We start from the raw sequence: 19,523 nt of genomic DNA, 5'->3' as shown, positions 1-19,523 counted from the left end.
GGCAGATAGATACATAAATGAGAAGAATTAAAGGAGAATGGTAGAAAGAATAAGTGGACACGAGAAGGTTGAAAGAAGAAAAGGAATGTGAAGGGAGAAATGAAGACCCAGTGAGTGAGTGCCTCAGGAAGAGGAGGGCAGGGACCTTGGAGAAATTTGGAGAAGGAGCTTCAGGGTATGAGGCAGCTGGAAAGAAGAAGAGAGTGGCCCAGAGGGAGTGCAGGAGGGGTCTGAGAGAGCCTGGACCAGCTGCCGCTGGTGTCTGTTGCATTCTGAATTCCATTTCCAAAGATTAGTATTTTGCTCTGTCCTCTCTTTCTCTTAGTTAGACCGATTCAAAGAACCACCTGCTTACGGGCCCATGTGTGACATCCTGTGGTCAGACCCGCTGGAGGACTTTGGGAACGAGAAGACTCAGGAACATTTCACCCACAATACAGTCCGGGGGTGTTCGTACTTCTACAGGTGAGGGCCCTGGATGGGAGCTGACTTCATGAAGGTGCTTTACAGCTTCCATAGGAAGTAGCTGGGGAGGAGATGCCCACTTGGAAAGCTTGGTTCAAATGGGTTCTTCACTGACAACGTGAGATAGAATGTCTTTTGTTACATGTATTAGTAGGGAAGTTTGTTCTAAACTTCTTTATCAGAAAGTTTATAGCTTGTGTCTGTGTTTTTGAAATCTGGGCACCACATCTAATGAGTCTGTTTTCAGAGTCTAAAATACAGTGACATGTGCTGCAGAACTCGGGGCACCGACAGATTGATTGAATCCGTAGCTGCTGTCCCCTCCCCGCTGCTTCTCCACACACGCTCCCAGTTTTGCCTCTTGTGCCTTCTCTCCCGTGCCCCTGCTCAGCTTCCTCTCCACATCCCCATCCTCTCTCTGGATTGGATTCTAACCTCCTTCCTGTCTCCTCATCTATGCTTCTGTTGGAGACCTGACAGGAAGGAGAGATTTGTCAAAAAGACCCTCCTAATTAATCACAGCAAGTCCTCTTTCTTATTTCCTAATGGTGGTTACAGACCTAGTGCTATTTTATCTTTAGTGGCTTTTATTATTGAGTAATTTTAAAGAATTGTCCAGTGTTCTCTGCTTCTGCCTGGATAACAAACCACCTTCTGGAGACAATGTGTGTCCACCCTCATTAGACCCCCTGCCGCAGCTACTGCAACTGCTAACAGAAAGAAAATCATAATTATTGGGCAATAAATGAGTTTCCAGCCCTTCTGTGGCTCAAAGTGTTGAGAACTCTGCTTTTCCTACCATTTTTTATATGTGAAAGTATGTGTGGTGTGCTTTTCACTTTGAGCATTTTGTGAGTTTTGATCATTTCCATTAAAAGGCATAAAGGTATTATAGAATTTAGGTTGTTTTCAATTACTATTTAATTATTTAATGTATTCATGGCAGATAGTGAACCAATGATGGTGTTCTAGGTGATACTCTAGTATTTTCCAAACTAAGGAAAATATTTTAAAAGCTTAATAAGTAGTTCACTATGTATATTTTAAATTTCTGAAGTTTTTCTTCCAAATGAGCTCTCTCCTTATAAATAATAAAGTTCTTCATGTGATTGTTATTTAGCAAACTGCAGCTTTGAATTTCATTTTTTTTTTCAGATTTTTACTAAAAATCAGACATATATTGCTATGGGGAAAAACTACTTAATCTAAACACCTAAAAGTATCAAACTTGGAAGGAAGAAAATACTTTATTTTAAATGTGTTTTCCCGAGAGCCTAGTAAGTCACTGCGGGAACGCAGAGGTGCATCTCAGCACTTTGCCTGGTGCAGAGATGTGAAAAACTGTGGTGGCCACTGTGTGCTTGTGGGAACACCACCATTGCCACCTTCTCTTAGGCAGAGGTGAAAGCTGCAGACCCTGAGGGCTGGGCTGCAGATACAGGGAAGGGCATTGCCCAAGAGCCTGGTGTCCTCGGGCCTGGCCTCTGCCAGCTCTGTGTGCACCAACTGTTCTGCGGCCAGGAGCAGCAGCCCAGTGTCTGTTCCTGACACACTTGTGTGGGAAGCACCCATCTTCGCCTTCCTTCACAGAGAGCAAAAGCATGGCGGCCAGGACCCAGCCCTGGATACCAATGGCTGAGTTGGCCTCCTCTTTGTTTTGTAAAACACAAACGTACACAGAAACTTTTTCTGGATTATGATCCCATTTTTTTTTTCCAAACAAACAAAAACCTCATAATCTTTATCTGTATAACTTAATTCCAGCATCCTAGGAGGCAGAGGCAAGACGATTAAAAATTCAAGCCAAATTTGGGCAATTTAGCAACATAGTGTGAAATCTCAAAAATAAAAAATGAAAAAAACAAAATTCCTCAGGGATATAGCTCAGTGCAGAGGGCCCAAGTTCAATCTCAGCATCACAAAAACAAAAACAGGGCATGGGGAGATAGTTCAGTAGAGTAAGTGCTTGACAGACAAGTGCAAGGGCCTGAATTCAATCCCCAGTTGTGCAAAAACAAAAACAAAAAAACAAAAAAAACCCTAAATCTCTATTACAAGGTACTATCTTTGTAGTATGTTTTCCTATTAGACAAGGAATTTGTACAAATATATAGCATAGAAATTATGTTCATCTTCTCTTTTATGGTAATTATTTTAGTGACGTATTCCAAGTAATTATTTCCCCTAAGTGCTATTTTATAATTGATAAGTGTTTCCCATGGTATATATAGTTTAGAGTCTAGTGACTATTTGCAGTTTGTTCATGAGGATTGTTTTTTTGTTCCCTGATTTGAATTATTTGTTACATACATTTATCTCATGAAAATTCTTATAGCAAAAAAACTGTAACTGTAAAGGTCTTTCAAATTTTATTTTATACTTAAAATTTCACTTATAGTAGTTCCTAAATTTTGAGACTTTCTTAAATGACAAACAGGGCTGCATGCTGAATATTTTTCTAAGACGAAGTCCTAAGAGAAAGTTCTCTTGATTGACTTTTTTTTTTTCCTGTATTTTAGGGAAGGGTCTACAGGGTGTTCAGGGTCTCAGTACTAGAATGACTCATAGTGATCTGCCTGTTTATAGTCTCCCAAGAGCTGCAATTACAGGCGCATGCCACCACACCTAGTCTCAATTGTCATCTCAGCGAACCCCGGGGCCAGCATGGCAGGCCTGGGGATCAAACCCCCAGCTCCGTGCCTGCTTGCAGGAGGCCCTTAGAGATCTGCCTGGGCTGTACCCAGAGCAGGAGGGAGATGGGAACCCAGTGTCCCCAGTGCTTGCTCCTCCACTTCCTGGCTGGGCTTCTCATATCTCACAATCACACAGGTCTGTGACCTGAGAAATTGGTTTGTATTTCAGTTCCTGTCTCAAGATCCACTTAGGCTTCTGTTCCCTCTGTTTCAATGGGGCCATCAAATTGACTTTCCCTGAGTTAGCCCTCTTTGTGGTGTATGTTTTCCTGAGGTGTGCACATACAGATTGCTGGTGTGGTGCCCTTTCTGTAGCGGGACCATCGTGTATTCATAGCCAGGAGCTATCAGAGTGGTGGGTGTGTGCCTGCTTGCATCAGGCCTGAGTGCTAGACACACATGTGGTTCTCTGCAGTACCCCATCACTGACACCTCTCTCTCTCTCCTCTTGCAGTTACCCAGCTGTCTGTGAGTTCTTGCAGCACAATAACTTGTTATCCATACTCCGAGCTCATGAAGCCCAGGATGCAGGGTGAGCAGGGTTCTGGGCTGATGTGTTGTGCGTGTGTGGTGTCCTGGTGTCCTGGCCTCTCCACTGTGCCTGTGCTGGGCTGACCTCTTTTCAGGCCACTCCCAGAAGGAGCAGGTTTCAAGTGGCCTGTAGACAGCTCGGGAGGGAAAAGGGCAGAACAAGCAGCAACAGGTGGCCATCAAGTCCCTTTGGGGTTCTTGCCAGTCCCTTTCAGCTGGTCCTTCTAAGGGCTGCAATGCCACCCCTCTTACTTCTCTCTATCCCCCTAGACCACTCTCCCCTAAGCTAACAAATCCCCAGTACCTTTCAAGCTTGGCTTGCAGCAATGTGCACAACATTCACACAAACAGTACTTCATGCATTCTACCTCTTGTGCCATTCCTGGAGTTTTAAAGAACAAACCAATGATTATGTAAAATTGAATTTTAAGGCATAGAACAATATTGAGAGTTAAAAATACTAAGAAATATCCAAAATTTGCTTTAATGATTAAATCAGTCTTTCAGCAGAAGACATCCTCATGATGTAGTCTAAGATATAAGGTGTGATGCCCTGCCTGTCCCCCCGCCCCGGCCCCACTGAATGGCATTGCTGGTCTTTTAGGATTAAGATCACCCCTTCATATTTTGGAATTCCTGGAGAGTAAGAGCACTTCTTTGTAAAACTTGTACCCTAAAATCTACAGTATAGATGCCTGTGCTCTGGAGGGCAGGCAGTGTTGAGGATGCCCCTGAGGAGACTGAGCTCCTTCCGAAGCTGGCCTTTGTCCAGTGATCACTGTGATCACTCAGAGGGCTTGAAGTGACTATCCCTGTGCCCAGCCACAGGTCCTCAGAGTGTCTCCACTCTTAGGGATGTGCTGTCACCGTCTTTAGCTGCTGCCACTTGGCATCTATCTGTCTCACTCGCTAACATACCTGAAGTCACGTTGGGTGTATCAGTCAGTATCAGCAGGTATTTTTAAGATGAGCAGGTGATTCTTTGAGAAAATTGGGACTGTTGTCTAGTGTTTGCTATATTTGTTAACAGGTAGGCATAACCAGCTTTGGATTATAAAATCCAGGCCCTGGGCTTTAGAGGGTCCTGTCCTTGGGCTGAGACCCCCTCCCTAGGAAATCACAGGCATCCAAAGCATACCAATGGAATATTTCTTAACTTCTGAACAGGGTTTTTTTTTTTTTTTTCTGGGAAAAGTAGTGTTGTCTCAGTAGTTCCAAAAAGAGAAGAATTAAAATTCTCATATTATTACCCATTTTATGCATTTTAAAGTGGCTGCCGACCTACCTTCATCGCCCCAGCTGTGCAGCAGGTGGTGCTGAGGGAGGGACCCCTTTGATTCCCCAATGCCACTCCTCCTCCTCCTGTTGCACATGACTTGTGAGCCACATTTTCACTCTGGGGAGCAAAGGAGCCGGAGTCTCTGGCACTTTTTGGTTATTTGAAAACTGAAGTGTTATACATTATTTTTGTGTTGGTAAAATCGCAGGCTTGTTGGTTTCTTTCCACAGATCTCATGGATGGTCTGTTTTATTCCCCTGATTAAATATTACCCTGCTGAGACATAATCTCTCACCTGCACACACCAGCAGGGATTGTAATAAATAAAATCCTAAAATAGAAGCAGGCTCAATTAGTGAAATCCATAGATTTTGGAGAGGTACTCTTTGAAAAGAAAAATCACTTAATCTAGGCAAAAAACGTACATTGAAACTTTGTAGAATACTATAGATTTATAGAGTAATCAGCCTGGCTGTTAGCAGTAAGTCCCTGGCTATTGCTCTTCTTATTGGTCATTTTATGTCCAACGTATTGGCAGCTCTCTGAAGAGTAGGCTGTTTACAGGGTGTTGGTGTGCAGTCATTAGCCTTTGGCATCCTTCTCAAACACATGGAAATGAATTATGATTTTCCACTGAATTTCTCCTCCCTTGAGGTTTGGTAAATGTAGAGGCTGCCTTTCTGTCAATTGCAGCGTGAGTATGTTTTCCCTTCTGAAATGAGAGCTGTGAATAGCAGCCTTGGAAAGGAAATTCGACCTACTGTTATGTAATTGAGACTTCTGTGCAAGATCGAACTTAACTCACTTAATTTGCTATTTCCAAGCATGTAATTTGGTGTCATCTGCTTTTCCATGCCAGCCTTGTTTTAACCTGTGTTTGCTGTTTTCAGGTATCGCATGTACAGGAAAAGCCAGACAACAGGCTTCCCTTCTCTAATTACAATTTTTTCAGCACCAAATTACTTAGATGTATACAATAACAAAGGTAAGTATTTTTAAAGCCTTTTTTCAGTCTCATAAGATGTGCAGTGATTCTCAGGCAGTCTGGTTTGGGTTTGGAGCTGCAGCTAAGCCCTTGCAGCCCTGCTTTTTTCCTTTACTTTTCCAGCCCTTGTTTGATGGGCATTCCTAGCCTGCACTCAGTGCCACAGGGGCAGGTGGGTGGGGGTGGGTCCCAGCGTTGGTGCCTTTTCAGTGTTTTCCAGGACTTTTCTGTGCGAATCAGGGCTGACCACTTCTGCAAAGTAGCTACAGACTTTGGAAAAAGTTAGTTGAAAGTAACTTAAAATCATGTTCCTTAAAAAGCATGTAGATTTCAGTAAGAACCATGTGACTGTGCATGTATAGAGTGCATAGAGAAAGAAGCTGTAACTCACAGTTCAGGTTCAGTGTTTTTTTAATTAGTAGCTGTTGTGAGTCCGCTCCCTGCTGGGCCTGTCATGTTCCTTCCTTAAAGTTGAACAACATCAGCCCCTCGCCCCCTTTGCTGCATGTACCCTGAGTCCCTGTGGTCTACCAGGGCATCACCCACTGGTGGGGTGGGGCGTGCCCAAGGTACGCCTGCACTTCCAGGCCAGTGTGCTGGGCCTCTCTAAAACGGGACCTGAAGGAAACAGGAGCAGCGCATATCAGTTCCTGACCTCACGGAGAGGAGGGGAAGTGTGGAAGTTTTTGCTTTCTTCTCTGGGGGCTTCGTGAACTGGGGACAATGCCCAGGGTGTTAGATGGGAGAGGAGGTATGGGAAGGCAACATCGGAGGGCTTGGTCTGCCCCTCACATGGGAATCATGCCTGAGCGAGACTCTCAAAAAGTAAGCTAATAGGAGCAGGAGGGAAGACCATGGAATGATGCCCCGGAGGTGAAACAGCCCAGGCAGGTGTGAGCTATTGTAGCTAAATGAGTGTATCTAGAGACCATACTCCTAAGTGAAATAAATCAGACCTGCATCTGTAAATATTCAATTGTCTCCTCAGTGTAAGAACCTGAAAGAATAAGTAAAATCCGAAAGGTACAAAAGCTACTGTGAAAGGGAATGAAAATGTTTAAAGGGACGGAACAACTTGAATGGGAGAAAGGAAGAAAGAAGAAAAAGGAAATATTTATGTACATATACAGAATAGCTTGGATAATTGTACTGCTGATTTCTGCAGGTCTATTGAAAGGAGCAGTTAATGCTTAATTTTTTCCCTTTTTAATTTTTTATAATTTTGGGGGCCAGGGAGATAGCTTAGTAGAATAAGTGTTTGCCTGGCAGGCACAAGGCCCTAAGTTCAATCCCCAGTACCAGGAAAAAAAAAAAAATGACCAGTTTTGCATGCTTTTATCTGCTATTCTGAACAACTAATTTGAAGACAACAATATACACTATAACAGCTACTGTTGAATTCCTATCATTTTGTTTAGTGAAATTCTGTATAGTTTCTAATGTTTTGGGGATGTTGTTGTTTTTACTATTTTTTATTCTCTTTAAACATATATTTTTTTTTATCCCTGGGGCTGCTGGCTGTTGACACCCCAGGCAGTGTACTGTGTGATTTTTGTCCTTGCCAGGTGACCAACGCCTGAGGGCAGCCTTGATCACTGTTTCTCCAAGTGCCTAATGACTGTCCTTGGTTTTACACAGATGGCCACCTTTGTTACCCTCATGTCTTGTGCCACTGTTGTCTAGACATCTACCTGTCCTGCTCAGAGCCAGGCCCTCCCTGCATGTCCTCTAGAGCTCTAAGGGGTCCTGGTCCAAAAGGCAAAGCAGGTGGAAGCTAGCACCCACTCACACCACTTGCCCCTCTTCCTCCATCCCTGAGCTCCTGAAGAGCAGAGCCAGTGTGTGGCGCTAGCTGTGGGGAGCTCTCTGGCTGCACAGCTTGTCCCTGGCTATGGTGACTATGACAGGACTGCCTCCATCCAGAGGGCCTGGTGGACAGGAAATGCTTTGAAGCTCCACTACAGCTCAGGTTCCTGCCACTGCTCTTTGCATGGCAAGAGGGCTGCAGAGGAAGAGGACACATGTTCTTTTCACGGGTTTCCAGGTGCCTTGCTAACAAGATGTGATGTAAAGCGACTGTAAACCCAAGAACCAAGGGGAAATACATTCAACAAGGTGTGATTTCACTAAAATGGTCAGAGGAGACTTTGTTTAAGATAAAATATGATCTAGATATTTAAAAGTGGTCAGTAGGGGCTGGGAGAGAGAGCTCAGTGGAATAAGTGCTTGCCTTGCAAGTGCAGGGTCCTGAGTTCGATCCCTGGTACCATCAAAAATAAATAAATTAAATAAATAAATAAAAGTGGTCAGCGTTTAATGCGAAGGAGAAAAAAAGTGAAGGCTGTGATTTCTTTAGGCAGCTGATACTGTGCTCATTAAGCAAGCAAGTGAGAGGGTATTCTTTGGGTTGGATGGGGGTTCCCAGGCTTGGCAGCAGAGGACTCCTGAAATGCTTCTGAGGAGTTTAAGATTATTGAGTCATCTGGAGAATCCTGTCACTTACTATAAGTTTGTGAAGTATGAGCTCAGGATTGATAATGTTCTGTGCTATTTAAATACTTAACATACAGAAAAGCATGACAAAAAACCAAAAAGCATTTCCATGTCAGAATGGTTGCTAAGGAGCATTCACTATCTCTACCAACTTGTAATAATTGAGCACGGTGCAGGCAATAGAAATGTAGAAAATTGAGATTGTCCTCTTTAAGAATGGACTCCACCCCTTTTGTTCTGAACTCCTCTGAGTGCCACAGCCTTTCTGGGTACAGTGCCACCTTCATGCCTAGTTTGTGTCACTGCTTGTGTCTCTGAGGTAACAGTGAAGGGACTCAGACATTAGACAATGCCATTGCTGAGTTGTTGTGGTCCAAAGGAGAGAGAAGTATTTCATTTAGAAACCTCATAAAAGAAGAAACTCTCCTGACAGAAAAAGATAAACTGATAGGAAGAGGAAAGATGTATTCCTCAGTTTCAGCATAATTTCAAAAGACTTTTGTATACAATTTCTGAAGCAATTTAATGCCTTTATGCTTTGTATAGTATGTGGGAGGGAATCAGTTATTTACCACAAATTACAGATTATTCCATTTTAATAAAATCATGGTTAACTAGAACATTCAAAAACGGCTCAATGAAATTGGGCTGCAAGCACCCCAAAACACCACCATGGAAATATTTGTTTAACAGGCAGTGTCTGGAAGTTTCTGAGGGTGGAACATTCCTCTCTGGTGTAGCCCCATGAATCCTGTCGGTCATTTTCTTCCCAGCCTGAACTCCCTTGCCTATCACCATGCCTCCATTTCCAACAACTCCTACAAAACACCAGGTAGTAGATGTAGGTTGGAATAACAACTCTGCCTTGAAACTCATTTAAATTTTTTGGATATGTGGTGACATCTGTATAAACAAAGAGAAAGATGTTCTTTTGTGAATAATGCATGAAAGTCCTTGGAAGCAAAATACAGTTTGATATTCACTCATTATCATAATTCATTTGGTATTATGAAGCCACATGCAGTGCAGGACATTCTCCTCTTCAGCTTTTTCTGTGTTTCTTTCACCTGCCTTCCTGACCAGCCTCTCCACTTCTCTCTAGGAAGATCCTTTCCCTTACCTTCCTGTTCGACTCAGGACCTTGCACTACTACCTTTTCCCTGCTCCACCCCTCGCCCAGTGCTTCTTCCTGTATAAATTCTGCTTCCTCTCTGATCATTACAGAGATCCCCATTCCCTGCTTTGAGTTGGGCATTGCTGTTCACTTTCTCCTGTGCATACTTTTTCCTAGTAAGATTTCTTCTGTATTTCAGATGCACAATTCTATGGTTTGTGTCTAGATGTCCCCCAAAAGTGTCATTCATTCACGAGTGCAGGCTTCTAGGGTTTGTGATTGATTCACTGCCCAATGCTGGGATTATGGGTGTGAGTGCTGCACCCAGCCTGGGCAGGCAGCCTGCGTACAGTATAACGGACAGAAAGAGTCTTCTCTTGCACTCCTCTCTTTTTGCTCTTGTTGCTTTTGCTGTTTTCTGCTGCCATGAACTGTTGCCTTCTGCCATGCACTGTTCTTCCTTGGAGCCAAGAAAGTATGGGCTGAAACCTTTACAAATTAAGCTAAGTAAACCTTTCCCTCTTTAACTTCGGGTGTCAGTTATTTTGTCTCAGTAATGAGAGAAAGGTAACCAAGACACACATCTAACAGAATATAAACAGCTTGAGATGTGAGGTTGTTAGTGCTTTTAGAAGGCTCTTAGAAGTGTAGCCCTTTGCCTTGCACATAGCTAGAAGTCAATGTTAGCATGGATTCTGGCTCTATTTCTTTGGGAATTAATGGAAAGGGACTGCCCAGGGATAGCCTGTAGCCTATCAGGACTGACCCAGAGATCTTTCTCTCATTGGAAGTCACTACTAAACCTCCTTTTCACAACTTCCAAATTGCAGGTAAATTTTGCAGAGTGCTTTGACTTTCTAAATGGCTTTTTCTGTGAATCTGTGGCACTAATGGAGAGCTATTTCCTCATAACCCAAAAGCACTAAAGGGGAGAAAAATGCAGTAATGACCAAAGCTTCGTATTTTTTCATAATATGCAGCCTGCTAAAATGACTTACCCCCCTTCACTCACAGACTCAACAAATTTTTATCAAAAACTCCATACAATGAGCACCATCTCAGGTGTTGGGGACATAAATTCCATGAGAAAAATGTGGGCTTTCCCCTTGGAGGCCTACAGTCTGGTAGTATGGTATTAATAAATAACTTTCCAATAAACATGTAAATATATTTGAAAAATGCTGTAAAGATGAGAGTAGGATTCTGGGAAAGTAGAAGGTAATGTATAGAGGCTGGGAAAGTTTACCTGTATAAGTGACATTTAAGAATATGATCTTTTTTAAAATTTTTTGTTTATTTTACGGAAGGATCTGCAGGGTGTTCAGAGTCTCACTACTAACTAGATCACACTCACAGTGATCCGCCTGTTTACAGCCTCCCAAGAGCTGGGATTACAGGCGTGCACCACCATGCCCAGTCTCAGTTGCCATCTCAGCGTACCCCAGGGGCAGACGCAGCCCCTGTTTGCAGGCACTTTAATCCGCTGAGCTATTTGGCTGGCCCTAAGAATATAATCCTTAAGGATTGAGAAATACTGTGTCAGAGTATTAGTACCCAAGTACTAAGATGAACTGTGGGAAAAATAAGTGTTTTACACCTTAAGACCAATCAGATGTTTTTTCTTTCTAAAGACACAGGTGTGAGTCAACAGAATCTATAGTAGTCCAAAGAAGGTGACCATTGTGGAGCCTTTTCTGTAGTTCACGTGAGCTCCTGGACAAGAGGGAAAGTGGTGAGTGGGGGGAGATGTGAGGGTCAGAATTATAAACCAGAGACCCATAACTCAACATCAAGAAAAGCTACAGAATGCAAAATTAAGGACAGTAAGCTAATGCAGTGTATTTTGGATTTGTGGGAAAATCTAAATGGAAACCAAACTGATTTAGTAATCAAGACCAAAGATTAAATAGACAGTTAAGGAAAAAACAATTCAGTATTGCAACAGTTAAAGAAGAGACTCATGAAAAATTGAGTTTCAGAGACGGACAGGCAGAGCACTGGTGAAATTCTGAGATGCAAAATCTGCTTTTTAAAAACATTATGGTGTTTTAGATTTTTTAAGTAGACAGCTTGACAGAAATGCTGAACAAAAGCATATTCTTTAGTCATGAGCTTCAGGAAAATACCATTTATAAATAAAAGAGAATTATACAGCGGTGGAAGGCACCCTAGGAAGAGGGTTGGATTGCTGATCATAAGAACCAAGATGGGGGTCACATCAGTGACTAGAAGGAGAAGCAGCACTTTAGATCCTGGTTGAGCCCCACATTTCAGCAGGGCCTCCAGGGACAGCACAGTGCGGTGTGGCAGAGCCAATCTGCCCATCCCCTACTGCACCAGCATGTTGTGCACTGTGAGTGTCATGCTGGGGTCACCTGGGATCCTGGGCCCAGGTGATCAATTCTTGTCTCCTTAGGGTGGGCCAGGAGAGTACAAGTCACGCTCACCACCCCTGAGGACCTCTCCATCTTGTGCTCTGGGCATGCGTAAGCCCCCTTCCCACTTGAATCGAACTGTCTTCACAGCTCAGGTCCTGAACATGGCTACCACCTTTTGAACTGATGCAATGTGCTAAGAGAATTGCTGTGTCCTTGTGGCCACAGGCATAAATAGCTCTCTCCTTTATAAACTGGACACAAGTAGCACAGAGCCCTTGTCCACAGCTATGGTTTTATTAACCCTTGCTTTTTTCTTGCCATCTTCTCAATCAAAGCTCTTCATGGTTTTGAACAACTCTGAAATGGAAGCACATGCTTATTGGAAGTATTTTGTTGCAGTATTTTTGCTAATAGGCCAAGTTCTTGTTTTATTGTTATTTTGCTTTGTTTTATAACTAAAAATACTAAGACATCACCCCTCCCAAAAATTCATCGTTTCATTTACCTAATAGGCATTCTCATTTTTAGCCCACTGAATGTGGCAGGATTGTACACACCAGAAAGATAATGTCTTTGTAATGATTATTAAGCCTGGGAGAAACACAGTGTAAAACGTAAGAATTTATGAAGGAACAAGGAAGAAGCTATGTCCAGAACTCCTTGCACTAACTTGTTTTATTACCAATATGACATGGTGGAAAAGAGATTTATGTAAACCTTTAAGGCTGAAGAGAGCTTGATATGGGTCTCAGAGATGAGCAAGTGTCCCCACCCACACGATGCATTACTGTGTAGAATCAGCTTCACTGTTCACAGTCACCATCCCTCTCAGCTTGAGTGATACAGCTCAATATACATCCTTTAAAACCTTAGTTGATAATGCATCTGGAAAGTATAATATTTCCCTTCAGCTTTGCTAGGCTACTGTGCCTACGCCACTTGCTTTGTATAGAGTTTACTCAAGTAATAACATTTTTAGGTGCTTGCAAAGTGTTTCTAACCTTTTAGTATGTCTGATCTCCCAATAAGCTTGTGAGCTACCCTGAAATCTTGACTTTGCAGATAGCAAACAAGGACATAGAGCTTATATCCTCTCCCTAGCACTCCTCAGAGGTGGAGACTCTTCAGCCCACCATCCTGGACCCCAGGTAGTTAGGGGCAGGTCTCAGGACAAAGTGTACAGATCTGCTCTGCAAGTCATGACTGCTATGCTATGTGGTTCCAGAGATCTGCAATGAGTATATAAAAGCTTTAAAATGAAAAGTTGTTTTTTTCTCGTGTTAGAATTACGAGTGTTACACACCCAGATATTAGCACCATTAAAAAAATGGAGCTCAAGTACATTTGACGTTTTTTCTGAAATGAAGAGCCATCCTCCCTGTCAGCCATACCCCAGTCCACTTACACCAGCTCTTGCTTGTCCTGTCCCATGTCAGCAAGGTGGAAGGCAACTCTGAGCAAACCAGTGGTAGACCAGTTTCTACTTAATTAACAGGAGGGAGGGAAAAATAGGAAAGAACCCATGAAGACTAAATGCATAAGAATTATTGTTACAATCTACTCGAATTGAATTAATCTACATCTAATCTATATAATTTTGCACTAACAAGTGACTTTCTTGATTTTTTTAAAACTCACCACTACACAGTTGTAAATTTAGTAAGTGAAATAGTTATGTATCATCAAGGAAGTCATAATACAGGGAAATACCTGTTTGTCCTACAGGTTTGCTGTATAGCGCCTGGGTTTCACATCTCAAGGTTGTGGGGGACCACGCCTCACCTCCCTGCCAGATCCTTCACACATTTCCATCTGGACTCTAATGGTTACATTCTTGCTGATGATTACTTCCTTACACTGGATGAAACCTCCTACTCTAGAAATCTAAGTCTGTAGGACTTAGTAGGAAATGTATATCAGGGAAAAGTAGTCACAATGTAAACGTGTTAAATGTGTGATTTATCATCTAGAAAGTCTAGACCCAGATGATATCAAATCATCTACCATGACTTACTTTCATGGTAACAATTCTGACAGCAGTGTAGGGAGTTAACATAAGCTCAGTGCCAAGGATACCGTGGAGATAACGATGCAGAGCCAGTACAAGCCAGAGCATGAATCTTGAGACCCAGTGCAAACTCAAATGTGACAAGGTGCCCTTCGGCTCTGTGCAGATGGCTCTAGGGTGTGGGACTGGGGCTGTCAGTGGACTGCAGTGACCACAGCAAGCTGTGGGCATGGTAGCCACTGGGTCCATGCCTTCCCCTTAGTATCCTGCAGCTCCAGCACCAGCTCTCTGTTGTTAGTCTAGGCTTAGATAAGCCGTACTTCAGCATTGTAGTAACATGTGTTAGACCAGAAAGCAGTGTTTCAGCTGACACTGGGAAGGAACTCACCAGTTCTTTCTTGTAAACAAGAAATATTTGATTGAAGATGTTCAAATTGTCTGTGTGAAACTATGGTGCTAGTAATGGTTCACAGTGGCTGGCTGGACTTGAGCTTATTGTAGGGATCATCTTTTTGCTCCCAGTTCTCTGGATCCCAGCATGGAGAGAGGACACAGAAGGTAGGATCATAAAATGGAAAACAATCAACTTTGACTTCCCATTATTGGGGAATTTGAAACTGAATCAGTACATCTCCAAGGTGCTCCGTATTTTATCTGCTCACATGTCATTGTGTGTAAACATTTCATTTATTTGCATTGTCATATTGGATATGATAGTCATGTGCATTACCATATTTGATCTTTGTAATTCAAGGAGGATAAGTAAGGTATTGTCATTCCTGGAATTTTTGTTTTGTGGTACTAAGGATTCGAACTTGGGACCTTGAAGTTGCCAGGCAGGCACTGATGACGTTGAGCTGTATCCCTAGGACTCATTCCTGTTTTTAAGATTGAAAGGTACAATTCAAAGGAAAAGAAACCGTGGGTCTTATTCACATAATCACTCTGACAAAGCCAGAATGTCTTCCATTTCTAACTGTTTTGTATACATTTTGATACTTTCAAAGAGTTCAGCCTTTGAGCTGACAGCCTTTGAGCTGAACAGACTTCTGTTCATGCCTGATTAGTTCTGTTTATGAGCCCTGATGTGACATCTATTTTATGTTTCTCAGACTTCTTTGCTCCTAGTTTTTATTTCCTTTTTTAAGCTCCCTCTTGTCCTTGCTTTTTCTGTTCCTTTCCTTGATCTTTTCTTCGATCACCACAGTTTAGCATAAGCTGTGTACTCGCTGCAGGACCTAACAGTACAAATAATGAAAGGTGCTCATACCTCTTCATTTCTTCCAACATTTTCCTTCTATTGCTTCCCCAAAATTCTATGCTTGAATGATAACCTGGGTCAGAGTTTGCTGGTGCTGTATTCAGAAACCAAGAAGTAATGATGCTGTATTAAAACAAGACATATAATTACACACAGAGGCTCAGGCACATGAGATTGGCTCAGATTGTTTCACAGAAATGTCTTTCCTTCATGTACGTATGATAATATCCAACCGTCATGCCACATGCTTGTAATACCATTAGGAAAGACCCAGCAGCAGCATGAAGATACACCAGAAGGGTTAAAGGGAGGACAAGAAGGTGTGCCCACCCCGGGAGAGAGCAGTGTGGTAAGGTGCACACATGGGCAGGAAGTGACTCCAGATGGTGGCATCCATGTGGGTCCTGGATACATGCAAAGGAGCAGAATTTTGGTGCTTTGGCCACAGAAACAAAAGGTTATCAGCAGCTCTGTGAGATGAACATGTCAGTTTTATTGTAGTAAAATAACATGATCACGTAACATGATCTGTGACTTAGATAAGCATGACAAATTTTAAAAGATCATCATCTTGAAGTTTCAGCTAAGATGTAATATTATTTATATGAATTAATAATAAAAATCTTAGATTGTCTGAAATATAGTCACTAAGAGAACTTACTGAGAATTTGCCTGCAAAGAATTCTGTATTGAGTACTTAAGCATGTAGTAATGCTCATATTAAATTTCTCATACTGAATAGTAGCGTTATGGTCAGATTACCTAAAAGTTTATTTATTTATTTTTTTATTCAGTACAGGGTCTATAGGGTCTCACTACATAGATCGGATTTGTAGTGATCCTTCTTTTTTCAGGCTTCCAAGCACTACGATTATAGGCATGCGCCACCATACCTAGTCTCAATCACCTCAGCATGTCCCAGGGGCAGGGCCAGCACAGCATGCCTGGGATTGTATCTTGTTCCCTGTGTCTACTTAAGCAGGCACTTTAGTCTGCTGAGCTATCTGGCAAGCCCTCTAAAAATTGAATTCTTGAAATCCATTTTAATAAAAGCAACTTAAACACATACTCTATGCCTCAGCGTGTGAGTCACGGAGGAGAGAGCTATAAGGACAGTCTTTGGTTCCCAGACAGAGTGACCATCATGAATTGGTAAGGTACCTTTCATGAAAGTCCTTAACAAAAAGTAAAAAGAAGTATTTTTAAAGAAAACCCATCAAGCAAGAAAAGGACAGGGTCAGGGATCATAAGGGAATTAGAAGTCAGCGTTAGGAATGCAAGGTGGGAATTATTGGATGCCTCTCAGCAGCAGCATCTGATGATGTTAGCTTTCTGATCATCCTGTGCCTGCCTGGTTTGGCCATGCCATCAGCTTCCCTAGGAGGTAAGAGTTGTGGAAATATTGATAAATGTTACCAAATGCTTAGGAGACAGAAATTACTAAAAGCTTCATGTTTTTAGATAGGAGAGGCCCCTGTGTTTTACAGATTGGCTCTGGTGTGGCAACTTAGCATGCTGCTGGGTCAACAGAGCTGGGGAACAAGTTCTTTTCTTTGGCTATCACTGTGAGGAGGCAAGTGCTGCTGAAAACCATAATTCACCAAGCGAGAGCAGGCCCTACCTGGTTCCCAGCTGAATTCCCCAGAAGGTGCTTCTGAGAGGACCAGGGCTCCACAGAGGCAGTAGGCATGAGTGGGCCATGTGACTACAGAAGCTTACGACTAATTCTACCCTCACCAAAGAGCATGGTGGAATTGGTCTTTTCTTGATGCTGCACATTTACTTCTGGGATTCTTTACTCCTGCAGATGCAGGAGAAAAATGTCTGTTCTTGGGCTATGTGGTCTTCTGCAAACTGTGGCGAATAACTGAAAACCCATGTGTGTATCATGGTCTTTCCCCAGACTTGGGAGACAAGTGTGAAGTCACAGGAGGTCATGGGAATTTTCAGCAGAGTAGAGGCAGACCTTGGTGATCACCTTTTGTTCTCTCCTGTCTTTATTTCTCAGATGGGGCCTCGGGAGGTGGTCTCAAGTGACTCCTGAGGTACATCCATTTGTATTATTTATGTTGCACTGGAGATTAATGTCTTTCAAGTAGCTCAGAGCAGTGACACGATCAGAGCTGTGGTTGTGCTTTGCAATCCCAGGGACCAGGGTGACAAGCAGTGGGGGAAGAGGAGGCGGGGGTGGAAGATGAAATGTTAACTGCAGATGTCGTGACTGCACATAGCTGGACTCATTGGATTTATTTTTTTTTTCATGCATTCTGGTGGTGTGTAGTTATTATACAAAAATATCAAAGTCTATGAGTAACTTACTGTAAGTTTATTCAAGAAACATTTCTGCATGAATATGTTTTGCTGTTGAAGAGAAAGAAGACACACTGGTATACTTACATTTCAAAGTTGAAGTTATTCTTTTTTAAATTTAGAGAAAAATAAGAAAAAGTACTGAGAATATTGATCAGTCACTGCGTTCATGCTAACGTCTTTCTTCTGGAAGTTTGTTAACATAGTGAAACTGGGAAGGGATTTTATAAACCGTGTGGATGAACCACATACCCATAGGAGGAAACTGAGCCCTAACTGAGCCCTTGGTCTCAAGAGGGAGGAGAAAAGACCTTGTGTCCAGACAAGACAGACACTGAGTTTTTGTTGTTGTTAGGTGCGTATGATAGACTAGGAAGAGCAGAGGCTGTCGTGATACTAGAACTGAGGTTTGCTACTTTCCGAGTGGGACTTTGGCAAATAACTTCTCTGCTTGCTTATTTTCAAAGTACACAAACCTAAGAGCCAGTTCTGAGAAATGTTCTGAGACTGATGATGGAATTCGTGCAGAGCCAAACATAATATATGGCATATAGCAGGTGTACAGTAAATGCAGCTCTAGTTAAAATCATTATTTATGTTGCTAATAAAAAGCAGTGTTTCTTTATTAATAGTAGGTAGTCAAGTAAACTGTGTTGATGCAGTGCTCAATGAATACATACTTTTATCTCACCAGCAGCAGAACAGAGCTGTCACTTAACCTGTGGACAAATCCTGCCTTCTTCTGTGAATTCGCATCCCATGGATTCAAGGGAAAGCTAAAGCCTCTTTAATCATGAATGCCACTATCCAGGTTAAATCAGTACACCGGCTAGGTCAGGGGTTCATACTTGTATAATTTATGAAGACACTAGAGACTACTCCAGAGGACATGGATTTAGTGTCCAGAAAAGCTGAGTTAGAACAGGGCAAGACCTGCCAGTACTGATTAGGTGGTCTTGAGCAGGCATGTTTATTTCTGCCCTATAGCTCCTCTGTGGTAACACAAGGGTGAGCACCCCTGCATCTCAGATTGCTTTTGATGATGAAGGGATATGGAGAACCTCTCCCTGTCCTCCACAGTACTGTTAATTATAACACACTTCTACCTTGGTAGCCACTAGGAAGAGGTTCTAAGACTCTTGTGTATACCACAATCCAGTATTCTCTTTTGCACTTCAAGTTATCCAGCCCACTGTTAGCACTATATTAATCACTGTCCTGATGCTTGGACAAAATAGCCACAATATAAAGGAGCAGTGGTTTATTTTGGCGTATAGTTTTTTTTCTTTTTATCATTTTGAAAATATGTGTTTTATTATATATTTCACTTCTCTTTCCCTCATTTCCTTCATGCATTAAGGAGATCTTTCTCCTTTTTTTTTTATTACATCTTAGTAATTCTTTAATTTGCATTTGGTCCAATAAAACATGAAACAATTCTATCACAACAGCCACTTCAGTAATCAAGAAGGAAATACAGTAATGCAAGGTTAAAATATTGTCACATTTCAAATAAATGAATTTTTAAAAAATGTAGAATGGCTTACAGTTTCTGAAGAGTCAGTCCATGGTTGACTAGTTCTAAGGCAGAAGGACATGGTAGATGGAACTAAGCAGAAAAATGCTCCTTGGTGCATGGTGGCCAGGAAAGATAGGGGAGAGGTCAGGGACACAAATGAGCCTTCCAGGCCATGGCCTCAGTGATCACCTTTATCTGGTTCCCGCCTGCTAACAACACTGAGACATGCACCCATAGGTCATGACTCCATAGGTGAACGTGGCACCCTATGACCCAGTCACTTTCCATACACATGAAAATTTTGGGAGGAATTTTAGGATTAAATCCTGACAAATACCCAAAACAATGCAGATGCTATGAAAATAGTTATACTGAAACATATAGGGATTAATGACAAGAGAAAGAAGTCTGTATATTTTCAGTACCAGTGCCGTTTTTCTTGTTTTCAAGTATTTTCTAGGTAAGTTTCGCCAAATTGACAGTGGGA

General features: G+C 42.3%; 1 protein-coding gene across 3 annotated transcripts in view; it reads left to right on the top strand.

Moving 5' to 3' along the window:
- Ppp3ca (protein phosphatase 3 catalytic subunit alpha) overlaps nt 1–19,523 on the top strand; it is a 261,596-nt gene that overhangs the window by 214,094 nt on the left and 27,979 nt on the right. For all 3 annotated transcript variants that reach the window (XM_004643706.2, XM_004643705.2, XM_023703850.1), the window contains exons 6-8: nt 326–465; nt 3,613–3,690; nt 5,859–5,953. In XM_004643706.2, the coding sequence (XP_004643763.1) occupies nt 326–465; nt 3,613–3,690; nt 5,859–5,953 (313 nt within the window). The remainder of the gene's footprint in view (nt 1–325; nt 466–3,612; nt 3,691–5,858; nt 5,954–19,523) is intronic.

This window comes from Octodon degus, unplaced genomic scaffold, assembly GCF_000260255.1.
Source record: "Octodon degus isolate 3935 unplaced genomic scaffold, OctDeg1.0 scaffold00183, whole genome shotgun sequence".
Classification (NCBI taxonomy): Eukaryota; Metazoa; Chordata; class Mammalia; order Rodentia; family Octodontidae; genus Octodon; species Octodon degus.
The sequence above is the reverse complement of the archived record's forward strand: the minus strand, read 5'-3'. Positions and strand labels throughout refer to the sequence as shown.